This window comes from Misgurnus anguillicaudatus, chromosome 16 (assembly GCF_027580225.2).
Source record: "Misgurnus anguillicaudatus chromosome 16, ASM2758022v2, whole genome shotgun sequence".
Lineage (NCBI taxonomy): Eukaryota > Metazoa > Chordata > Actinopteri > Cypriniformes > Cobitidae > Misgurnus > Misgurnus anguillicaudatus.
In genome coordinates this window covers 32681034-32694370 of record NC_073352.2, presented here as the reverse complement: position 1 = coordinate 32694370, position 13337 = coordinate 32681034, and the positions used below count along the sequence as shown (strand labels likewise).

Below are 13337 nucleotides of genomic sequence, written 5' to 3'. Positions count from 1 at the left end.
AGCATCCGCGTTAATAACAAACATGCAAATGTCGCAGCTGGCCATTTAGAATCCGTGACAATTGTTGTTAAAACACGTGACTGACATAAGGGGGAGATAAATAACACACGACAACACAAAAATGTTTTAAGTGTTTTTTATTGAGAGATCTGATGTAAGACGAGCACATTTTTAAGGAACAGGCAAATTTGTATATGACTTCTCTATATAGATACATGTTAGACAACTGGTGTGTGGTAAACCGGTCCATCCTCCTTTGTGAACATTTCCAAGATTACAAGGTCCGTTTTTTGATCTCGTCAACCAGATTTAGTCTGGGCACATCCACCTGCAGAAGATCAAACAAAACTATCAGGGCTTGAGTTTCACAAAGACAATTATCTTGAGTCATTTCAACATCACAAATAAAATATATTTTTGTATATAATTTTTTTAAGAATATACTGTTTATGTTTATCAACTTACCTCTTCTCGGCTGGCGACGTTGCGCAGTTTGACGACTCCGTCTTTAAGCTCCTGCTCTCCTAAAATAGCAACTAGTGGAATTCCAGTTTCCTCACAGTGTTGAAGCTGACTCAACAGTTTTGGGTTTTTCTTATATAAAACTTCAGCCTGTAACACAACACACAGAGTCTGACTCTTAGCAGTACACCGGGCCAAAGTGAACGAAGCTACTGAAAATTTACTGTGATTTGCCTTAGTGCAGTGCAGTGGTTCTCAAACTGGAGAGGGCGGCGTGAGAGGGTGCTGGGGGGCCCAGTTTTATGACATTTCATAGAATAGAATAGTGGTTGAATTTTCTTTGTGGGATGCAAGGGTGTAAAGAATCACTGCCTTATGGGGCATACACACCAAACGTGAGTTCAACGATTTGCGCGAATAGATTACATACAAAGTCAATGCAAATACGCATCCTCGCGTGGGCCGATGCGAATGATGCGATATGGGTGGTGCGTTTGCCGCGAAACGCGCTACTGGCCTCAAACACGTTTGAAAATATAATATATAAATGTAACTCAAGCAAAAAATTTGCATGACACGAGTTAAATCTCGCGAGTAATGTAGAGCGAGTAACGCGATGCCCCTCGTTTGGTGTCTACGTTGCAATATTTCAATGTTAAGTTAATTTAAACATCTAGCGGCCTCGTGGGGCGTTTAGTGCGACGTGGTAGACGCCAATCTGCCTCATTCGCGCAAACTTTGAGCGATGCCACGAGAAACATGTGAGTTGAAAAACTTCTTCAGAAAAATAGCCGCGTTAACCAATCAGGAGCCTGTTCGTGACGTGATTACAGGAAGCGAGCGTAGTCGCAGAAGCCCCTCCCATGACACAAACCTCCACGTGAATGTCTCGAATGACTAGAACTTCCCGCGCGAATGACGCAAGCAAACCCAAAATGTTCAAGCGCCCAACTACACGCGAATAGCACGTTTCTGCCGAGTCTGGTGTGAACGCACTATCGAAAGTTAAAGTGCATTCCCACCAGCCGCGGTAGAGGCGGCAAAAACACACTATTTGCGCGTATTTGGGCGCTTGAACATTTGAGTTCACGTGGAAATTCGCGTTATGGGAGGGGCTTCTACGACTCCGCTGAGACTCCGCCATTACGCTCGCTTCCTGTAATCACGTCACTACTACAGCAAGATCCTGATTGGTCAACGCGGCGCCGAAATCCGCCGAAGTACAGATTTTTCAACTCATGTGTTTCCGCGTGTACCGCAGGATGCCTAATCGCTTCTTTCTTCATGCATTGACTTAACATGTAAATCACTCGCGCTTGCCGCGCCTACCGCGTCTGGTGTGAACGCACTGTCAGAGTTGAAGATAAGGCCTGGGATGTGCGTGACACCTCTTACCTTTATTCCGGCATTCCAAAGCTCGGTGGTCAGCTTGAGTCTTTCTTCTAAAAGATTCTTCTGCGCTGAAGCCACCAACACTTGCGTTTCTGTGGTACGGACTTTCTCTGAAGACGCCTGGATGAGACAGACCACAACATGATTTGTTTATGTATATAAAGTGTAACACAGTTTTTACAGCATTGCATTAGAAGCTGAAAAAGTTGTGGGTTCGAATCCCAGGGAATACACATACTGATAAAAATATATAGCTGGAATGCACTTTAAATCTGCCAAATGCCATGTTTACATAACTTTAAAAAATTATCGTGATCTGTGACCATGGACTGACTTGACTTAATTTGCTGTATTTTTTTTTTTCTTTTTATTATTATTATTATTATTATTTATTTATTTTATTTCTTTTCATTTTATTTCTTTCTTTTTTCTGTCTGCTATGTTAATAAAATTAAAAAAAATTAAATACTTCCTCCCAGTGCAGCAGTTAGAGCACAATATATTGCATTTACTGTTTTAAACCCTTTAACTCTTTCCCACCAGCATTTAAAAATAAGTTGCCAGCCAGCACCAGTATTTTTTATTATTTTCACAAAAGTTTTATGCCTTACAGAAAAATATATTCTTTAAATATATAAACATACAATATATCAACTGAAAGAACAGTCCCTTTGATTTAAAATAATCTTTTATCTTTTTTTATTGTTCTCTTTTAAGCACCTCTCAAATATGGTTAGGTTTCTTAAAATATTAGTTGAGAAAATTGCATTGGCTGTGATACATTTTCTCTTAATTAAAGAGACAATTCGACAATGGCGGGGAAAGAGTTAAAAAAAAGGCCATTTTTGCCCCCCGACTGAAAAACATCTCTCTCTCACCTCAGCCTTCTGCTCCATGATGGAGAAGATTCTCTCGATTCCAATGCTGACACCCACACATGGCACTTTTCTGCCTTTGGGGTCGAACATGCCCACCAGACCGTCGTATCGCCCCCCACCTGCCACGCTGCCGACGCTAACGCCCGCCTCATCGCCCGCCGCCGCCCCGTTCTGCTCGGCGCCCGTGGATGCTGACGCTGGTACCGTCTGGGACAGAACTGCCTCATAAATCACACCAGTGTAATAATCCAGACCTCGAGCGAGACTCAGATCAAACACAACCTAGAGAGAGAGGGGGAAGAGAGATTTAAAAATTAATGGTGGCAACAAAAAGTACAAGCGGTGCTTCGTTAGAAACATCACAGATGCGAGACAGTGAAAAGCCGTAATAATGAACATCAAATTATAACTGTATTTACTGAAATGGAAAAACACTGTAATAAATTTTATAGCGTGTGCAAATCTTATGCAATGGGTCATAAAGCGCAAGTATCGACTCTTCCAAGTTAATCAGAGTTTTTGTCCTAGCCAGCTGCTTTATTCTTGCAGAAAAGGTGTGGCTCAAGTAAGGCTTTACTTAAATATGCATACCTGCATTGTATACGTTATGTAAGGGATAATGTATAGGCAGCCAGTTGTTATCGCACAAATAAGCAGTATCATCTTATATCATATTGAGGGAGCTTATTTCACGATAACAACCCTGTACATTATCCTGCTTATTTCACGGCTATTTACCTCATAAGTAAGGTAAGGAACATTAAATATTAATTTGAAATATTTGTAATGAATGCAGACCTTTTGCGAGGAAAACCCGTTTATTTTTTAAGATAAGACAAGGATTTGGTTTTAATTCGGTTTAATCATTTGTAAATATAATGTCGTATATGTTATTTAAAGGAAAACACCACCGTTTTTCAATATTTTACTATGTTCTTACCTCAACTTAGATGAATTAATACATACCTGTCTTTTTTCAATGCGTGCACTTACAGGAATAGTCTACTTATTTTCAATATTAAAATATGTTACTACCTTAACTAAGAATTGTTGACACATCCCTCTATCATCTGTGTGCGTGCACGTAAGCGCTGGAGCGCGCTGCGACGCTTCGATAGCATTTAGCTTAGCCCCATTCATTCAATGGTACCATTTAGAGATAAAGTTAGAAGTGACCAAACACATCAACGTTTTTCCTATTTAAGACGAGTAGTTATACGAGCAAGTTTGGTGGTACAAAATAAAACGTAGCGCTTTTCTAAGCGGATTTAAAAGAGGAGCTATATTTTATGGCGTGATAGCACTTTTGGGAGTACTTCGACTCGGCGCAGTAACACCCTCCCTCTCCCATTATGAGAGTGAGAAGGGGAGCGGACTTTTCAGGCGAGTCGAAGTGCTCCCAAAAGTGCTAGTACGCCATGGGATATAGTTCCTCTTTTAAATCCGCTTAGAAAAGCGCTACGTTTTATTTTGTACCACCAAACTTGCTCGTATAACTACTCGTCTTAAATAGGAAAAACGTTGATGTGTTTGGTCGCTTCTAGCTTTGTCTCTGAATGGTGCCGTTGAATGGATGGGGCTAAGCTAAATGCTATCGAAGTGTCGCAGCGCGCTCCAGCGCTTACGTGCACGCACACAGATGATAGAGGGATGTATCAACAATTCTAAGTTAAGGTAATAACATATTTTAATATTGAAAATGAGTAGACTATTCCTTTAACCTTTGTACAGCGCTTCGTGAATGTGTTAGCATTTAGCCTAGCCCCATTCATTCCTATTGCTCCAAACAAAAGTTTTATTTTGTGCCACCATACTCACTCATCTAACTACTCATGTAACAGTCTTTAAATCGGGAAAACATGGAAGTGTTTGGTGTCTTCTAAATTCATCCCTGTTTGGATCCTAAGGAATGAATGGGGCTAGGCTAAATGCTAACACATTTACAACACGCTGTGCAAAGATTAAGTGCACGCATTGAAAAAAGATAGGCATGTATTCATTCATCTAAGTTGATGCAAGAACATAGCAAAATATTTAAAAAACTGTGGTGTTTTCCTTTAAAGACATATTTATTAGTAGTTTTTGTGTAATATTAAAACTTAACCTGTCAAAATAATTTAAAACATCCCGGGTTACAGTGTCTTATTAGCTTTTAGCAGTTGTTATCTGAGAATAACAAACCTGCAAATGTTGTGACTGGTCAATCAGAATCAAGCATTCCAAAAAGCCATGTAATAATGGCCAATAAACATCAAGGTTTAATACATATATACGCCCTTGACCTTATACCTTGTCTGTGACCTGAAAGAGCTCGAGGTAGGTAAAGAGCTGTTTCATATCTGTAAGCCCAGCACAGGCCTGCTTGCTCTTGGAAAGTTTGGGATCCTGAAGCAGTCGCTCAGCCAGATCCTTCCCACCTAAAAATCAAAAAAATTATTAAAGAGGCAAACGGATGCAAGAGAGATATGGTTGATTTGTATAGTAATTGGCGGATGGAGGAAAGCACCAGTCAGGTGAATGACTCTGCTGGGATAAATTGACTGTGACTGATGGTAAATGAAGTTTACCTTGCATGCTGACGTAACCCCCGATCTGATCGGCTGCATCTTCCGAAAGACCCTTCTCGTTTACCATCTCGTTTTTTACATCCTCCCAGGCCATCTGCAAAGCAAATGCATACAAATACACATCCATTGAAATAAATCAAATCTGCACACTTTTAATGACAACAAACAAACAACAGCTTTCTCTTTAATAGCCGGTATCTCCTATTTTATGCTCGTTCCAATCTTCAATACTTAATTGTTAGTGACTTTGGACAGATGCGAGTGTTAAATTATTTAAAGCTAGCATCATTAGGTCTCTCACCTTGTCCAGTTTGTCCACCGTGGAGCAGATCGTCCGAAACTTCTCATCGGGAACGCCACACACAGCGAACATCCCGTCTAGAATGCGCCTGTCGTTCACCTTAAAGGTGCCAAAGAATGCATTGAAATAATCTGTTAAATTGTTTTCTGATATCTACATAGAAGCTTTATTAATTGCAAAACATTTTTACATGTCCATTTACAACCCTAGAATTCGCCCTTACATTAAAACACCTTATTTGAAAGGGTCATGAATAATAATGTTGAGCTCTGCTTTGATTGGCTGTTTCTCAGAGCAGCTCATTTGAGTAGCTCTGTGTGTGTAAACAGACCTTATGTTTTAGTCTGTATCAGATAAAGATATAGATTTTGATGAATAATAAATTGGTTGGTGGCTGATAAGGGGGTCGCACACCAGACGCGCAGCTCAGCGCCGCGCCGTTCTAAAAACTCGAACACATTGCTTTCTATGAGAATACGCACATCAGCGCCGACAGGTGGCCGCCCAGCTAAATAACATCATTTTTGTCCCAAATCATTAACGATTAACATTGGCTGCTAATGTATATTTTGCATTTTGAAGTAGACGCTATCTGACGAAGCTCGCGCTATTTAATGTGCACTTCCGGTTTACGATATCTCCGAGTTGTCCTAGACGCAACACGACGCGGCGCTGAGCTGCGCGGCCGGTCTGCGACCCCCTTAATGGACGCTTCTAAGTAAGTTTTGGACCTGCGAAACGTCACTGTAATGTCAATGGCAGAACTTCAGCCCAAACATTAGCATATAACATTAACTAGCATATAGCGCTACCTCAAAAGTCACAACTGTGTTTTTAGCATTGTAACAACATTGCAATTAATTTAATGTTGGGGCGTACATCTCAGCTGTAACGTCACAGTCTGTGTTATGTTGAGATTGGCCTTTGGTCAGCGGTCTTTTGCATGCACAAGGTTTACATTAGAAGAAGGAAACAAACGCGTTTGAAACTGACGATATGTCATTAACATGTACAGAACTCTTATTCATCATCTATGCCTAGGTAAATACATAGGTTTACATTTAACAGCACCTTTAAGAATCACAGTATTTAAAGGTGCAGTGTGTAAATTTTAGCGGCATCTAGTGGTGAGGTTGCGAATTGCTACTAATGGCTCAGTCCACTGCTCACCTCTCGCTTTTGAAACACATAGAGAAGCTAAGGTAGCCGCCACCAGACAAACATGTCATCGTTGAAGACAATTTAATAAAAAAAGTTTGTCGTTAAGGGCTTCTGTAGAAACATGGCTGCACAAAATGGCGGCTTCCATGTAAGGGGACCTGCAGTGTATGTAGATTAAACGTCTCATTCTAAGGCAATAAACACATAACGGTTCATTATGAAAGGTCTTTATACACCCCTGATAATTTAGTTTTGTATATTATTTTGCATTTCTGTCAAAAGAGATCCTTCTAAAAAATTACACATTGCACCTTTAACCCAACAACATCCACTTCAATGTGCTCAAGAAAATTTGCGTTAATCAGCTACCAACCTTGATGCGAAAATCTCCCAGATCTAATTCGCTCAGGATCTCGTAGACGATCTTAAGACACTCGGCGTCAGGGATCATCGCGTCATACTGACCCGCAATGTCGAAATCCTGTAGCGACAAGAAACACCTTCTGTTTAGATTAAGATCTAGCTATCAGAACATAATACTATTAGCTCATTTTGAATATTTCTGAAAAAAGAAAGTAAGGAATGCGTTCCTGTATAGCTCAGTGGTAGAGCATCGCGTTGGCAGCTTAATGAACCCAGTATGTATAACTCTATATAATGCACTGGAAGTCACTTTGGATAATGCATAAATGTAAATGATCATGAAACAGCCCTGGATTCGAACCTGTAACTCCTATATGAGCTCCAATATGTGTGGATCAAGGGTTTGATTCCTAGTGTATGGCATTTAAAGTTTAAAAAAAGCATTTGCCAAGTGCTGCCTCACGATTAGTTACGACTAATCGTTTGCAGAATAAAAGTTTTTGTTTACATAATATATGTGTGTTTACTGTGTATAATAATTATGTATATGTAAATACAAACACATACATGTATAATTTTAAGAAAAATATACATTTATATAATAAATATTTTTATTTATATATAATTTAAATTATATATAAATGTAAACATGTATATACACATGCAAATGTTTCTTATTTACATACATGCGTATGTCTGTGTGCATTTATACATAATTATTATACACAGTACACCCACATATATTATGTAAACAAAAACTTTTATTCTGCAAATGATTAGTCGCGACTAATCGTGAGGCAGCACTACATTTGCCAAATGCAAAATCATAAAAAATTATAAATCCACCCTTCCCCTCAAAGAAGAAAATTAGACAAACTTGAGTAAAAATATATAATTTTCTCTGTTAGAAAATTAACTTTATGTAACAAACAATAAAAGACGGTTTAGGTAACTCACACATTGGTAAAACTCCCTGTATCTGCCACGGGTCATGGCTGGGTTGTCTCTGCGGTACACTTTGGCGATGTGGTAGCGTTTGATATTGGTAATCTTGTTCATTGCTAGATAGCGTGCAAATGGGACCTGATGGGAGGAGTCAAGGATTGAATTGTGTACAACGTAAATCGGTCAGTGACACAAACAGTTTGGCACGATGAGAATTCAAAAATCTTTAAAAAAAACTTGTTTCAAAGCATGCATAAGATTTATTTCCATGCACATAGTGCATTTATGTTAATTTTATGCAATAAAAAAATTACATTTGCACCATTTTTATGAAAGTTAAGACTGAATGGACCTGAAAATGTCAAATGGTGTAACCACTAAATTGCGCCAAAGAATGAGAAATATTAAATATTTTATCCACCTTGATGGCATGTAAGCGTAATCATAAAAAAATCATTTTAAAATATACATTTTATTAGTTATTTCTAAATGTAAATTTTAATGTGTTTTTGTAATATTTGTCCTGCCATATGCTGAAAACAGCTCTGTTTTCTAAATAATCTTTGACAAATGATAAACATTTATGTAAAAAATCATTTTACACTAAACTAGATGATTATATATTATTTCAAATTTTTTTATGAATATATTTATATTTACATTTTAAAATATACTAGTTACACCAATTGACACAGACCGGTTCCACCACATTGACATTTTAGCAATTATCCCCCAAATATTCTTTTAAAATGAAATAAAACCAGAAATTTTAGACTTGGTCCTTAAAAAAAAATGTATGCAAGTAATCTGCAAATTTAAAATTGTAACCATTTTAATTGAACCATACGGACACAAAATAATTAACGTCACGTCATTGACCCAAATATTGATTTTAACTAGACGGTGATCATCTTTAAAAGTTTGCGTTTTCTAGACCCCAAAACGCTGACATTTTGTACGAGCAGCCAAACCGCATAGAAACTTTCCAGTTTATGGCTAAAACCGCTGTCGTGTAAGATCATTGGAAACACATTTTCAAGGATACAGTAAGGTCATATCTCAAGGAAAGAAGTTCCCCGCCCTGGTCCTTTAGATCGTAGATAAGTTTGGAGTCCTCTCCGTACTTTCCTGTTAAAGTTTCCTTCACAAAGCCGATGAGATGAGTTGTTATTAAATAATTATTGTAGAAACAATTGAATAAACTCATCTGTCACTGTTCAAGAGACCTTCAGCTCAAAGACGGGAGTATCAATGGTTTCAGCACCATGACGTTTAAAGCAGTTGATGATGATGTTGAAAACCTTTTCTCTTATAGCCATCTGCTTGGGGTTATAGTCCCTGGTCCCCTATGGAAAAAGATACAGAAAGGTAAGGAGACGGAGAAAGGCTTGCAATACCACAATAAGACCTATGTCTTTACTAAACAAACTTAAATGCATGAAATGTCACAAATGTTAATCATTTTTTTGTTTTACCTTGGCTGTTTTGAGAACAAATGTGTGTTTGCCCTCATCTCCACCCAGCTGCGCTTTAAGCGCCAACAGTTTGGCAACTTCTTCATCAATCTAAAACCATAAAACAGCATGAAAATTACTATTATATTTAACAATATATATAATCAAAAAAGTGTTATATACATTATGCAATTTATTCTAGTATTATAAACTTATATTCTTTGAGTCTTGTAGTAGGAAAGAGATGGTATACATAAGAGAAGAACAGACAAAAGACAGCAGATTTGCCAGCTTTGTTTAGACTTTGTGTATAAAAAAAGGAAATGTATTACCTGTGATAAAGTCATTCCAGAAGAATGGCGTATAGATCGCAGATGCGTGATGGTCCGACGGCCCATCAGTCCAGCACACATGCGCATGGAGATCAACCCCAGAGTGTTCATTATGCAATCCAAACCCAACACCAGCACCAGAATTCACACAGTCAGCAATAACGCAATCACAAAGAGTCATCCACGGGATCACAGCAGAATCATCCAATCATATCCCACGGACAGCAGCGACAGTCCAGGTGTGCAGTGAAGAGATGTGGAGGATGAGGATGATGGTGGTATCCGTGGCAACAAGCAGGAAGAACAGGAGAAAAGTGGTGAGCAACCCTGTCACTATGGTCCCGCGAGAGAGACATCATGGCAACGAGGAAGCAAAACATGAGAAAAATCACCCACCGTCCTCAAACTGCCGGATATTTCAGTATGTGCATGCATTTATAATTCCACATACCTCTTATCTATACTGAGTATGACCAAATCAAATCAGGGCTTTTCTATTTGTGATAGTTGCACAAGTGCCTGTATGTATGTATGTATGGGCACATAAGTAACCTGATGGTGATTTTCTTCAGATAAGGGCATTTTTGACAACTTTAAATGAAGAGTTTGGTTGCAAACGAGATAAATCAATTTTTTTACATTTTTGTCAAAACATGTTTATTATCATGTTATTATTTTATTGTTTTATGGTGCTACTTAGGTGTATTTTTTAAGTTATGAAGGTTTAAATCAAAACAAACCAGCTGCAGTTTTAATTGATATTAATTGGAATGCACAACCAAAAAACGAGATTTCTGAACAATTAAAAAAATGGATTTATCTCGTTTTGCAACGAAACTCTTCAAATAATTCAGAATCTTTTTTCTACAAATTATGTTTCATATAAGATTATATAATTGCAAGTACAAAAGTACTTTTGTACTTGCAATTATATCATTTTAATAATTTGGAACTCATTGTCATGAATCAAAAAAGTGATACAGGCCATAACAATACGGCTGTATATTGATTATTCACAACAAATCATTTGCAAATAAAAAGATTTTGTTTACATCATGTGTTTGTACCGTGTTTAATAATTATGTGTATATAAATACACACGCATGCATGTATAATCTTAAGAAAAAATCTATATATTAAGTATTCATATAATATAAATTATAAATACATATAAAAATGTACACACGTAAATATTTCTTAAATATATATACACATGCATGTGTGTGTATTTATATATCCATAATTATTATACCCAATACACACACATAATGCAAACAAAAACCTTCATTCTGCAAAACAAGTGTTGTGATTAAGTGTTATACAGACCTAACACAATATATTATTTTCTGAAAAGTGTCTTATATAGCTGAAAAATGTAAATTAAATTACTTTGTACATTAAATGTATATAATATTAATTCAAATGGTTATATTTTTCATTATGATGATGATACATCGTGATTATGTAATAATTGCAGGTACATCTAGTGTCCAAAGTTCCTATTTTTTTCCAGCTTTTTTCAAATGGTTATCATTTTAATAATTTGGAACTCATTGTCATGAATCACAAAGTGATACAGGCCATAAAAATATATTATTTTCTGTAAAAAGTGATATAGCTAAAAAATTATATGACTGTACATTAATTATATGACTCTATTAATCAGCTATATACCTTCAATGTTACCATTTATTACATAACAAAACAAATATTTGATCATGGTCAAATGGTGTCAAAAGTGACTGTGTAGAGTCATGTTGTTTATTCAATGCACAAGTTAGATAGCAGTCAATTAACTATAACCTATATGCAGAAGCAATTTGATTATTTAATCTGATTATAAGTTAAGTTCTCAAATCCTGAGTGGTTTTGTTATTGACATTGAAGAAAACAACCCGCATGACCAAGTCATGACGTAATTATCCAAACGAAGTGTATTGAATGAAGGAATCAAATGAACTGTGTCAAGTCCTGTCAGCGGTCATTTCCACCATAGTCAGTATGAACATTTCTATGTTGTCTCACATGCTTACATTATGGTGATGACAGCAGTTTTAGCAGTACAGTGTAGTGGTCATTTCTTACAAAATTCATCTCTCCATACCTTACTGTGCTCTTCATAACTGAACATGCTGTAGATTTCCATCATGACTGAATGATTGCATCAGATGGCTAATTGTAAGCATCATTCGGCATGTCTAATATCAATGTTTTAAATATCAAAGGACACTGCAACCAATTCAATCTATTAAAACAGCCATGCAAATCATATCCAAATAATAACGTTTTATCACTACTGCTGATATGACAGAAACAACGTGCTGCCAATAGTTACAACGTGTTCCTCTCAGCGTGCTTTAAAAAGACAAGATTATAAAAACAGCAAAGCTTAAACTAACCTGATCTTTACTCGCTTTCTCCGCTTTCAGTTTTCTGACGACCTCTCCTTGTGTTTTAATCGCCTCCTGTATCTCTGCTTTGTCAGCCATGGTGCTTTGAGAGAGCCGATGATGAACCTGCGACTGTACTGAAACTACCGGTGTCGCAAACATTATACGTCACCTCATGTTCGGGGACATCGGCCGTTTCTCAATTTCGAAGGCTGCAGCCTACGGAGGTCGCATTTCTAGTCTGCATACGTCATCAACACGATCTTATTTCAAAATATTAACAATTATAAAGTTGACTATTATTCTTGGTTAATCGTAAATTGTTGTAAAATGCTTATAACTTGCGAATGTAATGCGCTAACTTAACTTAAAAAAACAGGCTGATGACGTATGCAGCCTGCATATGAGACCTTCGCAGGCTGCAGTCTTTGGATTGAGAAACGGCCGTCGTTAAAATTAAAATCAACATATAAACAATAGAAATGGCATTTACACACAAAATAAAAGATTAAATGATTTACTAAAGCTTTTTTAATAAATAAACTAAAAATAGTCACAAAAATGGTCATAATTTACAATTTTGGTATCTGCTTTTAAAAATTGGATTTATATAATAATACATTTGTTCACAAAATAATAATAATAATAAAATAATCTTAATATTCTCAATAATCAGAGGTGGACACTACTTGAGTATATTAGTTACATTTTACTAGCATCTGTGCTTTATCAGAGTGTTTGTCTTGGGAAAAATATTACTTTACTAAAAAATGTTTACTACATTCTAAAGCATAGAATCATACTGTGTATTCCTTTTATATTGCATATTAAAATTGATTTAATACCTAATTACATAAAAATTGTGTACGAAAGTACTTTTTACTTTTTAAATACTAGATGTTTAATGTACTTTAATATTTAATATAAACCAAAAACTTGAAATTATGAAATGAAGTGGAGTAAAAATTATGATAATATGCTTTGGAATGTATGTTTTCCAAAGAAAAACACTGATAAAATACAAATACTTGAAAATTTACTTTTATGTAGAAAGTAAAAATACTTAAGAAGTGTCAATAATATATTCGGGGA

General features: G+C 36.6%; 1 protein-coding gene across 2 annotated transcripts; it reads right to left on the bottom strand.

Moving 5' to 3' along the window:
* Positions 1 to 122: 122 nt before the first annotated feature.
* hars (histidyl-tRNA synthetase) lies at positions 123 to 12414 on the bottom strand. 2 transcript variants are annotated; one of them, XM_055178664.2, is made up of 14 exons: positions 12255 to 12413; positions 9856 to 10188; positions 9545 to 9634; positions 9296 to 9415; positions 9115 to 9210; positions 8082 to 8207; positions 7135 to 7242; positions 5601 to 5699; positions 5300 to 5393; positions 5022 to 5149; positions 2733 to 3014; positions 1858 to 1974; positions 466 to 612; positions 123 to 328 (listed from the first exon to the last, which is right to left on the bottom strand). In XM_055178664.2, exons 2-14 carry the CDS (start codon positions 9964 to 9966, stop codon positions 275 to 277), a joined length of 1572 nt encoding a protein of 523 aa, XP_055034639.2. In that variant the 5' UTR covers positions 9967 to 10188; positions 12255 to 12413; the 3' UTR covers positions 123 to 274. The 2 variants fall into 2 exon arrangements, with proteins under 2 accessions (XP_055034639.2, XP_055034638.1); XM_055178663.2 differs by lacking the exon at positions 9856 to 10188 and having other exon boundaries at positions 12255 to 12414.
* Between the last annotated feature and the right edge of the window lie 923 nt (positions 12415 to 13337).

Bases quoted from the DNA above. Each gene is read 5' to 3' on its own strand.
- hars (XM_055178663.2), bottom strand. From the start codon at position 12,407: ATGTTTGCGACACCGGTAGTTTCAGTACAGTCGCAGGTTCATCATCGG. The intron at 5,394-5,600 runs GTGAGAGACCTA...TTTGCTTTGCAG, and splicing joins CGGTGGACAAACTGGACAAG to ATGGCCTGGGAGGATGTAAA. The intron at 1,975-2,732 runs GTGAGAGAGAGA...TGTCTCATCCAG, and splicing joins TCATGGAGCAGAAGGCTGAG to GCGTCTTCAGAGAAAGTCCG.